This window comes from Urocampus carinirostris, chromosome 8 (genome assembly GCF_059441175.1).
Source record: "Urocampus carinirostris isolate Australia breed hairy pipefish chromosome 8, RoL_Ucar_1.0, whole genome shotgun sequence".
Classification (NCBI taxonomy): domain Eukaryota; kingdom Metazoa; phylum Chordata; class Actinopteri; order Syngnathiformes; family Syngnathidae; genus Urocampus; species Urocampus carinirostris.
This window is the reverse complement of record NC_142356.1, coordinates 2,926,921-2,945,802: the sequence shown is the minus strand read 5'-3', so window position 1 is coordinate 2,945,802 and position 18,882 is coordinate 2,926,921. Positions and strand designations below refer to the sequence as shown.

At 41.1% G+C, this 18,882-nt stretch overlaps 2 protein-coding genes across 4 annotated transcripts in view; both read right to left on the bottom strand.

Moving 5' to 3' along the window:
• The window catches only part of qtgal (queuosine-tRNA galactosyltransferase), a 35,200-nt gene extending 31,076 nt beyond the window's left edge, over window positions 1–4,124 (bottom strand). For 2 of the 3 annotated variants that reach the window (XM_088341341.1, XM_088341339.1), the window contains exons 1-3: window positions 3,307–3,548; window positions 1,758–1,874; window positions 1,124–1,223 (exon numbers count right to left, since the gene is read on the bottom strand). In XM_088341341.1, coding sequence (XP_088197467.1) covers window positions 1,124–1,223; window positions 1,758–1,874; window positions 3,307–3,396 — 307 coding nt within the window. In that variant the 5' untranslated portion in view covers window positions 3,397–3,548. Of the gene's footprint in view, window positions 1–1,123; window positions 1,224–1,757; window positions 1,875–3,306; window positions 3,549–4,104 lie in introns of those variants that run through there. The other variant, XM_088341340.1, reaches the window with a different exon arrangement.
• A 1,806-nt stretch (window positions 4,125–5,930) lies between these two features.
• Window positions 5,931–18,397, bottom strand: LOC148360495 (epsin-3-like). The gene is made up of 10 exons (XM_088342903.1): window positions 18,147–18,397; window positions 16,573–16,698; window positions 14,515–14,673; window positions 14,373–14,456; window positions 11,745–12,042; window positions 11,540–11,661; window positions 10,756–10,879; window positions 8,530–8,616; window positions 7,927–8,178; window positions 5,931–6,514 (listed from the first exon to the last, which is right to left on the bottom strand). Exons 1-10 carry the CDS (start codon window positions 18,153–18,155, stop codon window positions 6,297–6,299), a joined length of 1,479 nt encoding a protein of 492 aa, XP_088199029.1. The 5' UTR covers window positions 18,156–18,397; the 3' UTR covers window positions 5,931–6,296.
• Between the last annotated feature and the right edge of the window lie 485 nt (window positions 18,398–18,882).

Here is an 18,882-nt window from a genome sequence, read left to right as displayed (position 1 = left end):
GGGACCGCTAAAGGTGAGGGACAGACAAGGAAAGAAGAGGGGGTAGAAAAGCTGGTTCAAGAAAAAGGAGTTGCGTGAGTAAATGTGTTCATCTGATATATTTTTCCCACCCTTACCTTTGGAAATATACACTTTTTTCCTTGGATTACTTTCAACGGGACCCGGACTCTGCAGGTCTGCATCAAACCTTAAGTACCGGTATCATTTTCCGTTCATTTTGCCGGCTGTGATTTTCGGACTGTGGACTTTAATGAAGGACATTTAGTTTCAACCGCAGAACTTGAAGTCGGGTTTGGGTTCATTTTGTGTCCGTGTTACATGTTTAAATGTGGGCGCACGCGGCTTATATACAGGTGCGGCTTGTGTATGTAGAAAATCGGTTTTCCTCTTAAAATGTGGTGGGTGCGGCTCATAATCAGGTGTGCTCTATAGTCCGGAATTTACGGTAATATATAATATAAATACAAATAAATACATTACAAAAATATACAGTTGCAAATAAATATTATACATGGGTTACACATATTTACAAAGAAAGACGGTAAACCGAGAGAGTTTTCAAAGCTTTAATAATAATAATAATATAACTTTCATCCTAAACAGTGCCTGCGACAGGGCAGTTAATGGTAGCAACACGCTCGCAACACAGTGAACTGGTCTGGTAAAAAAAACATACCATACTTGTAAAAATCACGGTAAACCGTCCTCATCTTTCTCCTTAGAACCGAAGCCATCCAAGTCGTCTTCCTCAGTGTCGGTAAGAAACTTTTTCATATAGACCTTTTGTACTCGAGCGCCGCATCACTTAATAAGCCGCAGGGTTGAAAGTTTGGGAAAAAAGTAGCGCTTATAGTCCGGGATTTACGGTACGTTGAACGATCAAAAACTGTAAAAAGAATTCACCTAAAGTGTGTGTAGCCACCCTTCAGAATACCTAAAGAAGGTTTTTCATCCGTTTTCCTGACATCAGGATCTAAAAAGGTTTGTGGTGTTCTAAAAAAGGCCAGACCGGTTTTGAAAAGAAGAAACTCAGCTCTTTCATTCAATTGGTCAGAAAATTGTTTCTTAGGATTATTTATTTACCAGCCGTATTCGCTACAAAAATGTGAAAATGTTCACCCACCTCCTCGTGGTTGCTGGGAATTGTGTCCACCGATCACCACAGAGAGACCCCGTCCTTCCAACTTCTCCCTCCAAGCATCTATCACTTTTCTGGAGTCGTCCTAGTCCACCAATGAAAGTACACTCAACATACATACCTCCAGTATTAAGAAGTACCGTATTTTCCGCACTATAAGGTGCACCTAAAAGCCTTTATTTTTTTCAAACGCTGACCATGCGCCTTATAATACAGTGCGCCTTATGTATGGAAAATATAGGACCAAAAACTATTTTTTGGGGGTACGCCTTATAACCCTAGGGGCGGCAGTAGCTCAGGAGGTAGAGCGCTCGTCTTGGGATCAAGGGATCCCAGTTCGAATCCCGGCTCCTCTGTGTTACATATCGAAGTGTCCTTGGGTAAGACACTGAACCCCTAATATCCCCAATAAGCAGGTTAGCGCCTTACATGGCCGCTATAGGGAAATGTGAAGCACACTGTAAAGCGCTTTGGGAAGTCATTGACTTGAAAAGCGCTATAGAAATGCAGATCATTTCATTTCATTTCATTTCATTTCATAACCCGGTGCACCTTATAGTGCGGAAAATACGGTAGTCGAGATTCTATTCGTCGAACATATAAAAAAAAAAAACCATACAGTGCTGGCGTCATCAAAAACAGAGAGTTCCATTTTGCCGGTGAAGTCTTGCTCCACGATGGCTTGCAGACATTCATCCAACCAGCAGGAGGCGTTGTACATGGGCATGATGATACTCTGAGGCACAGTGAACGTGGGATGGGTTGACATGGGAGATTAATGTACGGATGCAAATGTCATCTTCAGATTTCTTGATAACGGTGAGCTTCGTTTCCATAGTCATCATGTTTTTGCGTTTCTTGCAAGATTACTGTAAAATAAAGCCGTCTTTTGGAAGTAACCCATGGTGTCATCTTAATGTCTTTTCAACATCTTAAAAATGTCATTCAACTTTCACTCTTTCACCAAATAAAGACTTAAGGGGATCATAAAAGACCTTTTTTTCAATTTGACACAGAACTTGTAGTGTTCCTCCCACAAACATGAATAAACACATCTTTTGGACAGCACCTTGAAGTATTTCTAACACCTTTTCGACCAGTTTCATACTTGGTGACAGTGCAGGGAATGACGCTGTTATATTTAACGCAATTACATAACAGCATTATTGTTTCTTTAACGGGGTAATCTAACTTATTATTTGTATCGTCGTTACCGTGACTGACGATCAAAAGCACCGCATTGGCATGGACGAGTGTTTACTTTTCCTGTCATCGCATAAAAAGAGGGTTTGGATCGTCACTTTATATTGTTTTACTGTTGACTTTCATAGTGAAGAACATATATGAAGTGCAGTTGTCTATTTCTACTTGACCAGTGTCTCAGGTTGTGAGAGTTTGATTTATTGATTTTTTTACTGCAGTCTCATCTCATCTCATTAGCTACACCGCTTATCCTCAGGAGGGTCGCGGGGGTGCTGGAGCCCATCCCAGCAATCATTGGGCAGTGGGCAGGGGACACCCTGAACTGGTTGCCAGCCAATCGCAGGGCACACAGGGACAGACAACTGACTCGCTCATTCACACCTAGGGACAATTTGAACCAGCCAATTCACCTGAAATGCATGTTTTTGGAATGTGGGAGGAAACCGGAGTGCCCGGAGGAAACCCACGCAAGCACGGGGAGAACATACAAACTCCGCACAGGAAGTCTGGAGTTGGATTTGAACCCATGCAGGAGGTTCCCATGACATAAACTGTGCCGCACATGCGCTAACCACTGCATTTGTCTCCTCGAGCAGTTGTCTGACTACAGGTTGTAAGTGTGAAACTTACTTAATATTGTTTTACGGTTGACTGAACAAAAGTCTTTAAGTACAGTAGGCTATATCTACTTGACCGGTTGTCTCAAGTTGTGGGAGTTAGATTGATTAAACTGCTCAGAATATGTCAAGTATTGGACATAAATCAACTTCGATTTTAGTTACTTTCCCTGAAAACTAGTTACTTTTACTTTAGAGTATTTCAGTGAGTAATTTGGTGGAAGAAGTAACGAGTAACGATACCTTTTTAAAGTAACGTGTCCAACACAGGATGAGTTTGAATTGAAAGCCGCACGATGGAATGATCACATCGGCTAAGTTTTGTTTTGTTTTGTGTTTTTCACTCACCACGTCCACGACATCGCAGTTCTCCATCCGTCCTTCATTTTCTGCATCAGCTTCATTTCGGACGCTGCGAGGTCGCTTTGCCGGCTTCATGTTGTCTGGAGAGTCTCTGTTTACTTCGACGTGCTCACAATAAACCCATCATTTTGAACTTTTTCATTCAGTGGATCAAGTTGTTGTTTTTATTCAGAAAAGAGGCAGTTTTACGTGAGTTTTGGCGTTCGCGTGTACGTCGCAAACCCGTTATGCTGTCACTTCCGTAAACAATCAAACTCTTAATCGGATTGGTACAATTCAGAGAACGAGGAGAACTGGATTGGCGATTGGCAGTGCCAATCAAGATTTACGATGACGTCAGACTAAGGCCCGGGGATTGCTTAAAACTATGATATGAGTGTCACAAAGTGTTGTGTTTCCTTATTTCTTCCCCCCAATTTTAAGGGGATGTGTGGCTCTGGGTTCGAAAGAGGAAATACGCGTAATATAAAATAAAAAACACCTTGCACCTTAACTTCCTCAAATGTTAAAACTCCTTCTTCAATTGGTTAATCGCAGAGAAATAGGAACTAGAGGATTCGCCGTAACCAATGTCAACCAAAATTTACGATGACGTCATAGGAAGTGCTAGGATTAGCGCCAATTAACGTAAATGGACGTAAAGTGCTTAAAATAACAAATGCCTTTTGATTTTGATCTCTTCCATACCAAAAAATGGACATTAAATGATTGTATCTTACTTTAGACGCAAAAGCAATGTCTATTCTTAATAAAATAAATTATTATGGCGGAGACGATTCTCACCAGGCAGAGCGACCACCGTGTTTACCGCTGGATTCTCGGTGCGTTCAATGACTATTTTTGTAATCGGAACTTTGATGTTCTACGGTTTTATTTCTGTTCTCTTTTATTTCCATAATTTAGACGCGAAATGAGCTTTATTGATAAACGTCAAACGTATCCGTCTCAAAAACAAGCGGTTCTACGTGACTATATCTAATTACACGAGATTATTAGTGAGAAATTTGCAAAAACGGGAATCTGGCTGACAGAAAACATGCAGTAAGCAGCCAGGATAACCGGGAGTCAACAAAAACCAATGAGCGCGGCAGGCTGGCCAGCTAGCCGACTGCTAAAAGCTCCATTAAATCTATTTAGTTAATAAAAGACTGTTTTTAACCAAGTCTAGTCTTTGTGGTCCGGATTTTCAAGTTACCCCTACTCAGTTGGGTTAGTGCTTTCATTTCCCGACTGTGCAGTTTCCCCTCATCAGGGATATTTTGATGCCGCAAAGCACTATGGGGCTTGTAGTACAGAGACCAATGATCCACGCAAATTAAGGTTTACTTGGTAAAGACGCCTTATTTTTCTGGGACATTTCGGTTTTATTTAAAGTTGCATCCATCCATATATAGTGTGAGTCTACAGTTGTATCCCTCAGTTTATAGTGGATGCAACAGTTTTATCGATTGATCTCTCTCTCTCTCTTCTTTTTGTAGTTTCATAGTATCATCTCTCTCTCCCCCTCTCTCTCTTCTTTTCGTAGTTTTATAGTATCATCACTCTCTCTCTTCTTTTTGTAGTTTTATGGTATCATCTCTCTCTTCTTTTTGTAGTTTTATAGTTTCATTTATCTCTCTCTCTTCTTTTTGTAGTTTTATAGTATCCTCACTCTATCTCCCTCTTCTTTTTGTAGTTTTATAGTATCATCTCTCTCTTCTTTTTGTAGTTTATAGTATCATCTCTCTTCTTTTTGTAGTTTTATAGTATCTCTCTCTCTTCTTTTTGTAGTTTTATAGTATCATATCTCTCTCTCTCTCCCTCTTCTTTTTGTAGTTTTATAGTATCATCTCTCTCTCTCTATTCTTTCTGTAGTTTTATAGCACCATCTCTCGCTCTTCTTTTTGTAGTTTTATAGTATCATCTCTCTCTCCCCCTTCTTTTTGTGGTATTATAGTATCATCTCTCTTCTTTTTGTAGTTTATAGTATTATCTCTCTTCTTTTGTAGTTTTATAGTATCATATCTCTCTCTCTCTCTTCTTTTTGTAGTTTTATACTATAAAATTTATAGTATCATCTCTCTCTCCCGCTCTCTCCCTTCTTTTTGTAGTTTTATAGTATCATCTCTCTCTCTCTCACTTCTTTTTGTAGTTTTATAGTATCATCTCTCCCTTCTTTTTGTAGTTTTATAGTATCATCTCTCTCTCTCTCTTCTTTTTGTAGTTTTATACTATAAAATTTATAGTATCATCTCTCTCTCTCCCACTCTCGCTCTTCTTTTTGTAGTTTTATAGTATCATCTCTCTCTCTCTCTCTCTCACTTCTTTTTGTAGTTTTATAGTATCATCTCTCCCTTCTTTTTGTAGTTTTATAGTATCATCTCTCCCTCTCTCTCTCCTTTTTGTAGTTTTATAGTATCATCTCTCTCTCTCTCTCTTCTTTTTGTAGTTTTATAGTATCATCCCTCTCTTTTTGCAGTTTTATAGTATCATCTCTCTCTCTCTCTGTCTCTCCCTCTCTCTCATCCACATCGTCGAAATAAAAGTTTGATCCATCCATATATAGTGTAAGTCTATGCCTCTGGGAATAACCTTTAACCAAACAACTAGCAATGGCACAAAACAAGCAACAGCACTTTGTTGATTTTTGGTGAGTGACATGAATAAAATCCTTTATTTCATGTCCAAATACAGAAACGACATATACTTGCGTCATGGCGTCACCCTTGCTTTGTAATCTGATTACTCGCAAACGGCGTGTAAACATGTTTTGATTCAGCTGTGTCCCTCAGTGCAATGTTATACAATATTACACTTCTCGTGTAATTACAATGTCATTGCAATGTTATTACCACATAAGCTCAGTCAACCACTAAAACACCATGGCTTGGATATCGAATTTCCCAGTAAATCACAATGATTTTTTTTTTTTTATGAGAACCATTCTGTGGGCTCCTTTAGTGATCTTAGGGACCCGCGCCCCCTAAAGATGAGCATCAGAGGAAGGGGTTAAAGGCCTGGGATGGAACACCAAAGGTGGGGCCGGGCGGATGGGGGGAATGGGGCAGGAGCGCCCCCTGCTGGAGGTGGGGGAGCGAGGGGCTATAGGAGATAATGGCGGCGGGGGGCCGGGGGGACGTCGAGGACGGGCGCATTTGGTTGAGGGTGAGGCGCTCGCCGTGGAAGGGGTTGCTGGGGGACGGGGTGCTCAGACCTGTTGGGGGGATAATGGTTACAATTGTAAAATTCAGATCTGATACGCTTTAAGTGTCCAAACATTGACACCCCCCCCCCCCAAGGGACACACTTCTTTCTTTTTTACTCTTTCTCTTTTTCTGTTCATGCTTTTCTCTGACTTTGTCTCTCTTTCTCTAACCGTTTCTGCCTTTCTCTCTTAGTCTCTCTCCATTTCTTTCTCTCTCTTGCTCTTTCTCTCTCTGGTTCTCTCTCTCTGCTTTCTTTTTCTGTTTTTTTTTGTCTTTTTCTGTCTTTCAATTCATTTCTCTCTGTTTCTTTTGCTGATTCTTTCTCATTTTTTCTTTCTCTTTTTCTTTATGTATCACTATGAGTCTATTTTTCTTTCTCTTCTTTATTGCTCCCTGCTTTCTTTTTCTTCTTTTTTTTCTTTCTGTGTCTTTCACTTCATTTTTCTCTGATTATTTCTCTCTCTCTCTCTCTCTTTCTTTATATCTCTCTCAGTCTTTCTTTCTCCTTTGATTTCTTTGTATTTTTTCTTTCTCTCTCTTGCTCTTTCTCTCTCTCTGCTTTCTTTTTGTTTTTTGTCTTTCTCTGTCTTTCACTTTGTTTCTCTTTGTTTCTTTCTGTAATTGTTTCTCATTCATTCTCTCTGTTTTTCTTTATATCTCTCTGAGTCTCTTTTTCTTTCTCACTTTCTTTCTTTTTCCTTTGATTTGTTTTTTTTCTTTCTCTCTCTCTCTCTTGCGTTTTCTCTTTCTCTTTCTTTTTCTTGTTCTTTTGTCTTTCTCTGTCTTTCACTTCATTTCTCTCAGTTTCTTCCTCTGATTCTTTCTCTCTCCCTCTCTCTTTTTCTTTATATATCTCTTTTTCTTTCTCTCTTTCTTTCTCCTTTGATTTCTTTGTTTTTTTTATTTCCCTCCTTTCTCTTTCTCTCTCTCTTGATTTTTTCTCTTTTTTTCCTTGTCCTTTTCTCCCTCTTTCTTTTCCTCACACTTCCTCTTCCTTTCTCTCTAATCTACACATCCAGCCCGTGAGATTATCTTCTACCATGTGGCCCCTGATCTAAAACGAGTTTATCACATCTGATTAAAAAATTTTTTTTAAACGTACAATCTCATTTTTATTCATTCACTAATAACGACCATTTTTTAATGTAACCAGATTTTTGTTGTTGTTTTCAATTAAAATGTCGCCTTTCTTTGGCTTTTGTCGATGTTTTTGCTTTGTATTTGTAAAGCAATGCATTCTGGAATTATTTCCAGAAACTAAAAACTGGGAAATAATGGTTCAGAAAAAAAATCCGAGAAAAAATATTTTAAAATACTTCATTAGCGTCATAGTGTCATTTCCGAGTATATGCTGGTAAAAAGGCCCCCGGACCGAGGTTTGGACACCCTCAGAGTCCTCCATTTTTTTGTGACTGCTCACCTGAGAGGAAAGGGTTGTTATTGTGAGTCTTGCTCGGTAGGTTGGAGGGGATCAGTGTGTCCAAGTTGACCAGGGAGGCCCCCAGGGGCCCCAGGAAGGCCTCGGGGGTCCGGCACACGCGGGTACCGACAGGGGGCGCCGGGCGGGTCACAACCGACATCTCCGGACTGCCCAAGAGGCGTTGGTTCGATTCCGCCGGATTTTCGGGTCTGAAAGGTTTGGGGCTCGGGTGGAAATCTGCAACATCGCCAACTAGGGGACAAAAAGAGCATTTATGAGATTTGATTTGTCTTTGATATGTTTTGTTAGCCCCACTTTACAGCATTTCCCCCACTATACAACATCAAGATCCATTTATTTCAAACTTAAAACTCTATCGGTCGATGCCCTATGAGATCCTGGTCTGCCATTGGTTAGCGTCGTGGCATCTGAAAATACAAAACTGCTATGGGCTGAACTACTTCCCACAATGCCCTCTAAAACACTTGGGTGGGAAAAAAACGTAAGGCAATGTGTTGTACACCAGGGTCTACTGTACTAGGAAGAATGGATAAGGGGATAATCGATTCTGTGCTGGACAGTTTAGCTAGTGACGTGTTGTACCTGTCGGGCTAGCCAATTGACGGACGGCGGGGCCGCACGCAGCCCAGGGATTGGTTGTGTCGGAGGACGGGGGTGGGGCTGAGACAGCTGCGGTTTCATGGAAAGAAATGCATAAATTATTGTCCCTCCGACTATTGTATGATGACAGTAAAAGCTGTTAGTTCATTCGTTCATTCGTTCAATCTTTCATCCAATCGATCATTCATTCATTCGATCAAACACTCATTCATTGATCGTCCGTCTGACAAAATGACCGACCGACCGCTCGTTCGCTCATTCACCTCACTTACTCTATCCTTTACTAACTCACTCTTTGCTTAACAAACTCACTCACTCATTCATTCCTTAACTATCTCACTCACTCACTCACTCACTCACTCCTTTCCAAACTCACTCACTTGATCCTTCACTAATTCACTAGCTCACTCGATTCTTTCCAAACTCACTCACTTGATCCTTTACTAATTCTCTCACTCACTCACTTGATACTTTCCTAACTCACTAACTTGATCCTTTACTCACTCACTCACTCACTCACTCACTCACTCACTCACTCACTCACTCACTTACTCACTCGATCCTTTCCTAACTCACTAACTTGATCCTTTACTAATTCACTCACTTGATCCTTGACTAATTCACTCACTCACTTACTCGATCCTTTCCTAACTCACTAACTTGATCCTTTACTAATTCACTCACTTGATCCTTGACTAATTCACTCACTCACTTACTCGATCCTTTCCTAACTCACTAACTTGATCCTTTACTAATTCACTCAGTCACTCACTCATTCACTCACTAACTAACTCACTCAATCCTTTACTAAGTCAATCTCCTACTAACTCACCCACTGACCAATTGACTCACTCACTCTATCCTTTACTAACTCACTCACTCTTTCCTTAACTCACTCACTATTTCATTAACTAACTCACTGACTCACTCACTCTCATTTATTCATTCATTCAATTGTTCAATAATTCATTCAGTCCCTAATTCATTTGTTCAATTTTATTTGTTCAATCATTTGTTTATTTTTTCAATGATTCATTCATTCATTCATTCATTCAAACATTCATTCAAATAATAATTCGATCATACACTCATTCATCCGATCATCCGATAACTTACATACACACACACTCATTCATCTGACTGACCACTCACTCACTCATTTATTCATACATTCAATTGTTCAACAATTCATTCAGTGCGTCATTCATTTGTCCAATTTTTCATTCGTTCAATCATTTATTTTTTCAATAATGAATTTATTCATTCATTCAATCATTCATTCAAATAATCATTCGATCATACACTCATTCATCCTATAACTTACACACACACACACTCTCATTAATCTGACCACTCACTCACTCGCTCACATTCATTTATTCATTCATTCAATTGTTCAACAATTCATTCAGTGCGTCATTCATTTGCCCAATTTTTCATTCGTTCAATCATTTATTTTTTCAATAATGAATTTATTCATTCATTCATACATTCATTCAAATAATCATTCGATCATACACTCATCCATCCGATAACTTACACACACACACACTCTCATTAATCTGACCACTCACTCACTCACTCACTCACTCACTCACTCACTCACTCACTCACTCACTCACTCACTCACTCACTCACTCACTCACACTCATTCATTCATTCATTCAATTGTTCAACAATTCATTCAGTGCGTCATTCATTTGCCCAATTTTTCATTCGTTCAATCATTTATTTTTTCAATAATGAATTTATTCATTCATTCATACATTCATTCAAATAATCATTCGATCATACACTCATCCATCCGATAACTTACACACACACACACTCTCATTAATCTGACCACTCACTCACTCACTCACTCACTCACTCACTCACTCACTCACTCACTCACTCACTCACTCACTCACTCACTCACTCACTCACACTCATTCATTCATTCATTCAATTGTTCAACAATTCATTCAGTGCGTCATTCATTTGCCCAATTTTTCATTCGTTCAATCATTTGTTTATTTTTTCAAAAATGAATTTATTCATTCATTCGAACATTCATTCAAATAATCATTCGCTCATACACTCATTCATCCGATCATCTGATAACTTACACACACACACACACTCATTAGTCTGACTGACCACTCACTCACTCATTTCCTTTACTCACTCACTCACTCACTCACTCACTCAAAGCGCAGAGAACCTCACCTACAGAATGCCAAGGATCCGCATCGCCGCGATAGGAAAGCGTGGAAAATTCCCAGGGATCCCCGAGTGGGCGGGGCCTGTCAGAAGTCCCGCCCACCAGGTCAAATAAATCCAACATGCTGGCCTATTGAAAAAGAAAACCAGAATTGAAAGTCGCAAACGCGATCGGAGTAGACGCAAACATGGAAACTGCATTCATTCGCTTTGGGTTCCAAGACTTGCAGAGATGCTAAAGGGAGAAGCAAAAACATGATAACCATGGAAACCAAACCTTTATCTGTATTTTTTTTACCCTGTATATTGGCTAAGGGTCACAAAAATTGCAGAGATGCTAAAGGGAGAAGCAAAAAAAAACATGATAACCATGGAAACCAAACCTTTATCTGTATTTTTTTACCCTGTATATTGGCTAAGGGTCACAAAAATTGCAGAGATGCTAAAGGGAGAAGCAAAAACATGATAACCATGGAAACCAAGCCTTTACCTGTATTTTTTACTCTATGTATTGTCTAAGTGTCACAAGAATTGCAGAGATGCTAAAGGGAGAAGCAAAAACATGATAACCATGGAAACCAAACCTTTATCTGTATTTTTCAACTCTAGTAGTGGCTAAGTGTCACAAGAATTGCAGAGATGCTAAAGGGAGAAGCAAAAACATGATAACCATAGAAGCAAAACCTTTATCTGTATTTTTTTACCCTATGTATTTGATAAGTATCGCAAAAATTGCAGAGATGCTAAAGGGAGAAGCAAAAACATGATAACCATGGAAACAAAGCTTTTATACCTGGCGGTTCCGTTCTGCGCCGGCGGCCGAGGCCAGCTGCCGCCGAAGCTCTTCTTCCCGGCCGTTTGGAGGTCCGGCTCGTTCCGGGTCGGAGGCGTCCCGATCGGACGAAGACGAAGCTGCCGGGGGACAAGCGGAAAACCGCGTCAGGTCCGATCGAAACGGGGTTGGCTAGAGAAGGAAACGGCGGAAAATCTCTGACAGCGGCAGGAAAACGGAGAACCCGGGACGTTTTCGCTTCGTCGGCCGGGACGGTGGGACGGCGGGTCGTCCCCGAAGGCGGTCCCCGTTCCGTAGGTGGCCCCGCCCCCGCCGCGCCTGCCGGCCCCGCCTCCGGCCCCGCCTCCGGACATTCTCTCCTTGGTTTTTAGCGCTTGGGTCCGTTCTTGGCGAAGACGATCGGGATCCCGGAGGAGATTCCAAAGTTGTCGAGATTTCTCCCGCACGTTCGCTCCCTGGTCTCGTCCGTCTCCGTCCACGTACTGGAAATCGCCGAGAGACTGACCGGAGAAAAAGGCCGAAAGTCTATGATGGGGCAGGACACCTGTTCTGAAAATAGCTCATGAGTGCTGGGTCCTTGTCATTTTCTAGTCACATTTTTTCTCTTTCACTCTCTCTCTTATTTCTATCTTGTTTTCTCTCTCACTCGCTCTATCTTTCACTTTCTCCCTCTCTTTCTCTATTTCAGTCTGTTCTCTCACTCTTTCTCTGTCGCTCTTTCTCACGCTTCCTTTTTCTCTATATCTTTGTGTCTCTTATTCTCTCTCTTCATTTTTTTCTCTCTGTTACTTTCTCTTTTTTCCTCTGTTTTTTTCTCCGTCTTTCTTTTGCCTTCCTTCTCTCTCTCTTTCTTTCTCTCTCTCCCTCTCTCTTTCTTTCCTTTTTTCTTTCATTCTCTTTCTCCGTTTCACTGTTTTCTCTCTCCTCTGTTTCTCTCACTCTCTCTTTCTCTCTCTCTCTTTCTTCCTCACTTACACACTTTCTCTCCTTCACTTTCTTCCTCTTTTTCTCTATTTCTGCCTGTTTTCTCACTCTTTCTCTCTCCCTTTCGCTCTCTTGCTGTCTTTCTCTTTCTCTCTTTCTCACGCTTTCTTTTTCTCTAGCTTTTTGCGTATGTCTGTCTCTCTTCATTTTTCTTTCCCTTTCTTTATTCCTTAATTCCTCTCTCTTTCTCTCTCTCTTTCTTTTGCTCTCTCTATCACTGTTTTCGCTCTATCTGTTCCACTGTTTTCTCTCTCTCTCTTTCTCTCTCTTTCTCCCTCCCTTACGCACTTTCTTTCACTTTCTTCCTCTTTCTCTATTTCAGCCTGTTTTCTCACTCTTTCTCTCTCCCTTTCTCTCTCACTGTCTTTCTCTTTCGCTCTCGTGCTTTCTTTTTCTCAATCTCTTTGTGTCTATCTCTTTCTCTCCCATGCTTTCTTTTTCACAGAGCAAAGGATAGCGACTGGCCATAGCCTGCCGCCAGATGGATAACATGAGTGGCTAGAGAAGGAAACAGTGGAAATAGGAAAGAGGGCAGGTAAAAGATAGCAAGAGCAAGCTTTATTCACATAAAGCAGCTCATAAGAACAGCTAAAGGAGACCCATAGCCTACAGCCAAGTGGGTAACATGAGTGGCTAGAGAAGGAAACAGTGAGAAAAAAGTAAAAGCTGGCTGAACAAAAGAACCCAGTGACATTCCCTCGTATGACCGACTCAGGAGGCGAGTGACACTGAAGGACGAAACAGGATCCGCTAATAACAACTGAGGCTAGCTGCACAGCTTTGACTGGCTGACATGAGTGGCTGGAGAAGGAAACAGTGAGAAAATGGTAAAAGACGGCTGAGCAAAGAACCCAGTGACATTCCCTCGCATGACCGACTTGGAAAACGCATGACACTGAAGGACGAAACGGGATCCGCTAATAACAACTGCGGCTAGCTGCGCAGCTTTGAGTGGCTGACATGAGTGGCTGGAGAAGGAAACAGTGAGAAAAAGATAAAAGATGGCTGAAACAAGAACCCAGTGACATTCGCTGGCACGACCGATTTAGAAGGCGGGTGACACTGAAGGACGAAGCGGGATCTGCTAATAACTGTCTAGCTGCGCAGCTTTCAGTGGCTGACATGAGTGGCTGGAGAAGGAAACAGTGAGCAAAAAGTAAGAGACGCTTGAACAAAGAAACCAGTGACATTCCCTCGCATGACCGACTCGGAAGGCGAGTGACACTGAAGGACGAAACGGGATCCGCTAACAACAACTGTGGCTAGCTGCGCAGCTTTGAGTGGCTGACATGAGTGGCTGGAGAAGGAAACAGGGAGAAAAAGGTAAAAGACGGCTGAACAAAGAACCCAGTGACATTCCCTCGCATGACCGACTCGGAAAGTGAGTGACACTGAAACGGTATCCGCTAACAACAACTGCGGCTAGCTGCGCAGCTTTGACTGGCTGACATGAGTGGCTGGAGAAGGAAACAGGGAGAAAAAGGTAAAAGACGGCTAAACAAGGAACACAGTGACATTTCCTCGCATGACCGACTCGAAAGCCGAATGACACTGAAGGACGAAACGGGATCCGCTAATAACAACTGAGGCTAGCTGCGCAGCTTTGAGTGGCTGACACGAGTGGCTAGAGAAGGAAACAGTGAGCAAAAAGTAAAAGACGCTTGAACAAAGAAACCAGTGACATTCCCTCGCACGACCGACTTGGAAGGCGGGTGACACCGAAGGACGAAACGGGATCCACTAACAACAACTGCGGCTTTGAGTGGCTGACGTGAGTGGCTAGAGATTGAAACAATAGAAAAAAGTGGTCGTGTTCTGTTTAGGCGGACATTTTGTGTCCTCACACCTGTATGTTGAAGGCGTTCTCCCGACACTGATGAGCCACTCTCTCCGATCCGGTCTTCAGCAGGTAGTCCAGCAGCGTCAGGGCCTAAAAGCCAATCGGTTTTTCAGGATCCATTGGCCGTCCTGTCCCGTATGTGGCTCACCTTATAAACGTGTCTCCAGTTTTTTCCGTGATCGTTGATCCGTTTCCACAACATTGCCATGACCTCCGCCAAGGTCACCGGGTTGAAGGTCATGTCGGCGATTTCCCACATGAGCGAAGATGGCGGCCCCCAGGGGTCGTTGGAGGTGGCCTCCCGTACCTGAAAAAGAGGGGTGAACGCGAGAAAATAGTGCCCCCTGGTGTGCGGGAGGCGCGGCTGGGAAGCCGGCTCATTTAATCCATATATTAACGATTATTATGTAACTAAGGACTTTAAAAAGGGAGAAAATAAAGACATAAAAAAGGGAAAAAAATTAAAATGACAGGAAAAAACAAAGAACAGGGAGAAAAGGAGTAAAAAAAATAATAAAATAAATTAAGGGTAAAAAAAGAATAAAACTAAACAAAACACCAAATAGAAGAAAAGTAAAAGAGGAAAAGAACAAAAGGAAGAGAAAAGTTAGGAAAAAAGAAGGAGAGGAAAAGAAGAAAGCAATGGAAGTGGAGTAAAAAAAAAAAAAGGAAACAGGAAACAAGAAGAAAAAGAGGGGTGAACGCGAGGAATAACGCCCCCTGGTGTGCGTGAGGCGCGCCTGGGAAGCCGGCTCATTTAATTTGTATATTACCGATTATTGTGTAACTTTATGCGTGAAAGGACTTTAAAAGGGGAGAAAATAAAGCCATAAAAAAGGAAAAAAAGATTAAAATGACAGGAAAAAAACAAAGAACAAGGAGAAAAGGAGTAAAAAAATAATAATAAATAAAATTAAGGGTAAAAAAAAGAAGAATAAAACTAAAAAACACCAAATAGAAGAAAAATAAAAGAAGACGAAAAGAACAAAAGGAAGAGAAAACCTAGAAAAAAAGGAGAGGAAAAGAAGAAAGCAATGGAAGTAAAAAAAAAACAAGGAAAGAGGAAACAAGAAGAAAAAGAGGAAAAAATAGAAAAGATAGGAAAAAGCTGGGAAAATGTAAAAATAATAAAATACAAAAAGAAAGAAAAAAGCAAGAAAAAGAAAGAAGAAAAAAGCTGGGAAAAATGAGTAAAAAGCTAGGAAATGCAAAACAGAAGAAGGAAAAAGATAAAAGTAAAAAGAAGAAAAGAACAATAAGTAAGAAAATGCTAGGGTAAAGGTAAACAAAGGAAAAGAAACGAAAACAGGAAACATAAAAAAGGGGAAAAAGTAGGGAAAAATAGAAAAAAACAGAAGCCAAAAAAGGAAGAAAAAAAGCTAGGAAAGGGGAGAATGAAAAGAGAAAGAAAAAAATGGGCAAAAAAAATGAAATACCAGGAAAATAAGGCTAAGGAAACATAAAAGGAGAGAATAAAAGAATGTGAAAATGGTGTAAAAACCCAGGAAAAAACAAACAAAAGGAGATAAATGAAAAGTAAAAAAGAGGAAGGCAAAAAAAACTAAAAAGCAACAAAAACCAAAAGAAGAAAAAAGCTCGGAAAAAATGGGTAAAAAGCTAGAAAACACAAAACAGAAGAATAAAAATGATAAAAGGAAAAAGAAGAAAATAACTTATTGTAAGAAAAAGGTTAGGAAAAAAAGGAGGGGAAAAGAAAACAGCAAAAAAACAGAAAAAAGGAAGAAAAGGGCTAGGAAGGGGGAAAAAGAATAAAAAGAGAAAGAAGAAATGGGGAAAAAACAAATACTAAGAAAAAAGGATAAAAAATAAGTCAAATAAAAGAATACAAAGAAAAAGATAAAAATGAGAGAATAAAAGAAAACAAAAAATGGAGTAAAAACAAAATATAAATAAAAAAATAACTAAAAAGCTAGGAAAAACAAAGAAAAAAAACAAAGAAAAAAAGAAAAAGGCAAGAAAAACTGAAAAAAAAAATCAGCAAGACAAAAGTAGAAAAAAATACTTTTTGGGGGGGGTCTCTTTAATCGGAATATTACTAATAATAATGTATCATCATACATTTCATAAAATAGCATTTATTGCCGACATGAACGAAGATGGCGGCGCCCGGGAATGGTTTGAAGGGGTCTCATGCACCTGAAAACAAACAGCTCCCCCTGGCGGTTAAGAGGCGCAACCGCAGTACCTTAATCTCGGCTTCCGAGTAGTTGTGCACGATGTTCTTGACCTGCCGCCGAAGCGCCGAGGCGCTCATGTTGATGGGCGACGGCGGCGTCAGCGTCAGCGAAGAGCAGGCCTTTAGCAGCTGGAGCTGGAAACAGAAAGTCATCAACACAGCCCAGGAAATCACTGCCTGCTCTCTGCCCAGTCTAGAGTAGGGACCAGAACCGAGTCTATACCTGAAAACACTCTCACGTGGCAAATTTCATCACGGTGTGACGCGTTGTATGCTTAGTGGACACCACCAAAGACACAAAAACCCCAAAGAGTCATCAAAACAACCCAGAAAATCATGGGCTGTTCCCTGACCAGTCTTAAGGACAAACCAGAACCTGGCTTACACTTAAAAGCATTTACATGTGTCATACGGCATCACGGTGTTGTATGCCAGGTGTACACAGTAGCAGGTGGAACAACCTCACAAAGAGTCATCAAAACAACCCAGATAATCATGGGCTGTTCCCTGCTCAGTCTTAAGGACGAACCAGAACCTGGCTTATACTTGATAGCATCTACACGCGTCATACGGCATCACGGTGTTGTATGCCGGTTGTACACAGCAGCAGATAGAACAACCTCACAAAGAGTCATCAACACAGCCCAGAAAATCAGGGGGTACTCTCTTCCCGGCCTAAAGTACAAACCAGAACATGGCCTATAATTGGAAACGCCTATACATGGCTACAGCATCACAGTGTGGTATGCCAGGTGCACACCGGCAAGCAAGAGACCCTTGCCGGGAGTCATCAACGCAGTCCACAAAATCATTGGCTACTCTCTGCCCAGTCTATAGAACAAACCAATACTTGGCCTATAATTGAAAATATACATGGCATACGGCATCATCGTGTGATATACAGGGTGTACACCAGCAGAGAGAAAAAGCTCACTGCGTCATCAACACGGCCCAGAAAATTAGGAGCTGCTCTCTGCCCCGTTTGGAAAACATTGCCGACAACATTTAAAGATGACCCCAACTACTGACTCTTTGAGTTGTTGCCCTCTGGCTATTAACAAGGTTATCAATACCTGTGCCTTCCTCATATTTCTCGAGAATTGCAAGCTTTGTTTCCATGGTTATCACATTTGGCTTCTTCCTTTAGCATCAATGTTTTGTGACGTATGGCAAATAAATACTAAACAAAACAATACAGTATTTTGTCACGCTGAACTCGCCAAGTCTTGACAAAGCGCACACTATTCTAAGCTAAATGAAGACGAAGGCATAGTGGGAGGTAGTTCATCCAAGAGCATTACAGCATGCCCCTGAAGTGAACCAATAGCAAACTAGCGTCTTTTTGACGTCGACCAATAGCAGTTAAGCGTTGTAGAGGCACGCATTAATCGGAGTCTGAAAAAAAAAAACCGTATCCCGCATCCTCACGTGAAAATCAACGTCGTAACCCGGGGTTCTACAGTATGACGTATGTCGAACCTCCTGGGCTCCACCCGGTTCGTGATGCAAAGGTAGACGTGCACGCGCAAATCATGACGTCACAAAGAGGAGAGACATGAGGAATGATCGAAGGCGACATTTACCTTTCCCATGATTTCACGATGATGGCGTCCTCCTCACCTGCAGACACGCTCGGGAGTGGGAGGGGGGGCGGAAAAACCGGCACCGGGTCCGGGTCCAGACTCGGTCCCTCTTGCTTGAAATCCGCATAGGACGCGTGGAGGCGCGCCCACGGCTTCTTTCCTCCCCACCCTCCCGGACTCACCCACGCGACACGACGAGATTGTGGAATGAAGAGAAAAATAACGGGGAGGGGGATAAAGGGGGGGCGGGGTATTTGTGCTGAGTCAGCGGGGCGCCCGCATTGAAGGTGGAGAGGATGGATTGCGTGACTCAGCGTTTTTTTAGAATTTCACAAGAATTGCTTTTCTGACTAATATCGGGGTGTTTTTCTGTTTTTTTCGGGGGAACATTTTGTTCATATCTTGTTCGTTTTTTTTCTATATTTTTTAAAATTTATATTTCTTCCGTTTTTTTGAACACATTTTGTTCCTATTTTAATGTTTTTTCCATTGTATTTTTTTGCATATTTTCTCCGTATTTTAATATATATTTTCATTGTATTTGATTCGTTTTTTTTCAAGCTGATTTTTTTCATATTTTTTTAATTGTATTTTTTTTAGGTTTGTGGGGAATAACCTTTTCCAATTTTTATGTTTTCTATTTTTTTATTGCAATTGTTCAGTTTTTTGGGCACATTTTGTTCGTATTTTGATTTTTTTTTCTTACATTTTTTATTGTACTTGCTACTGTTTTTTG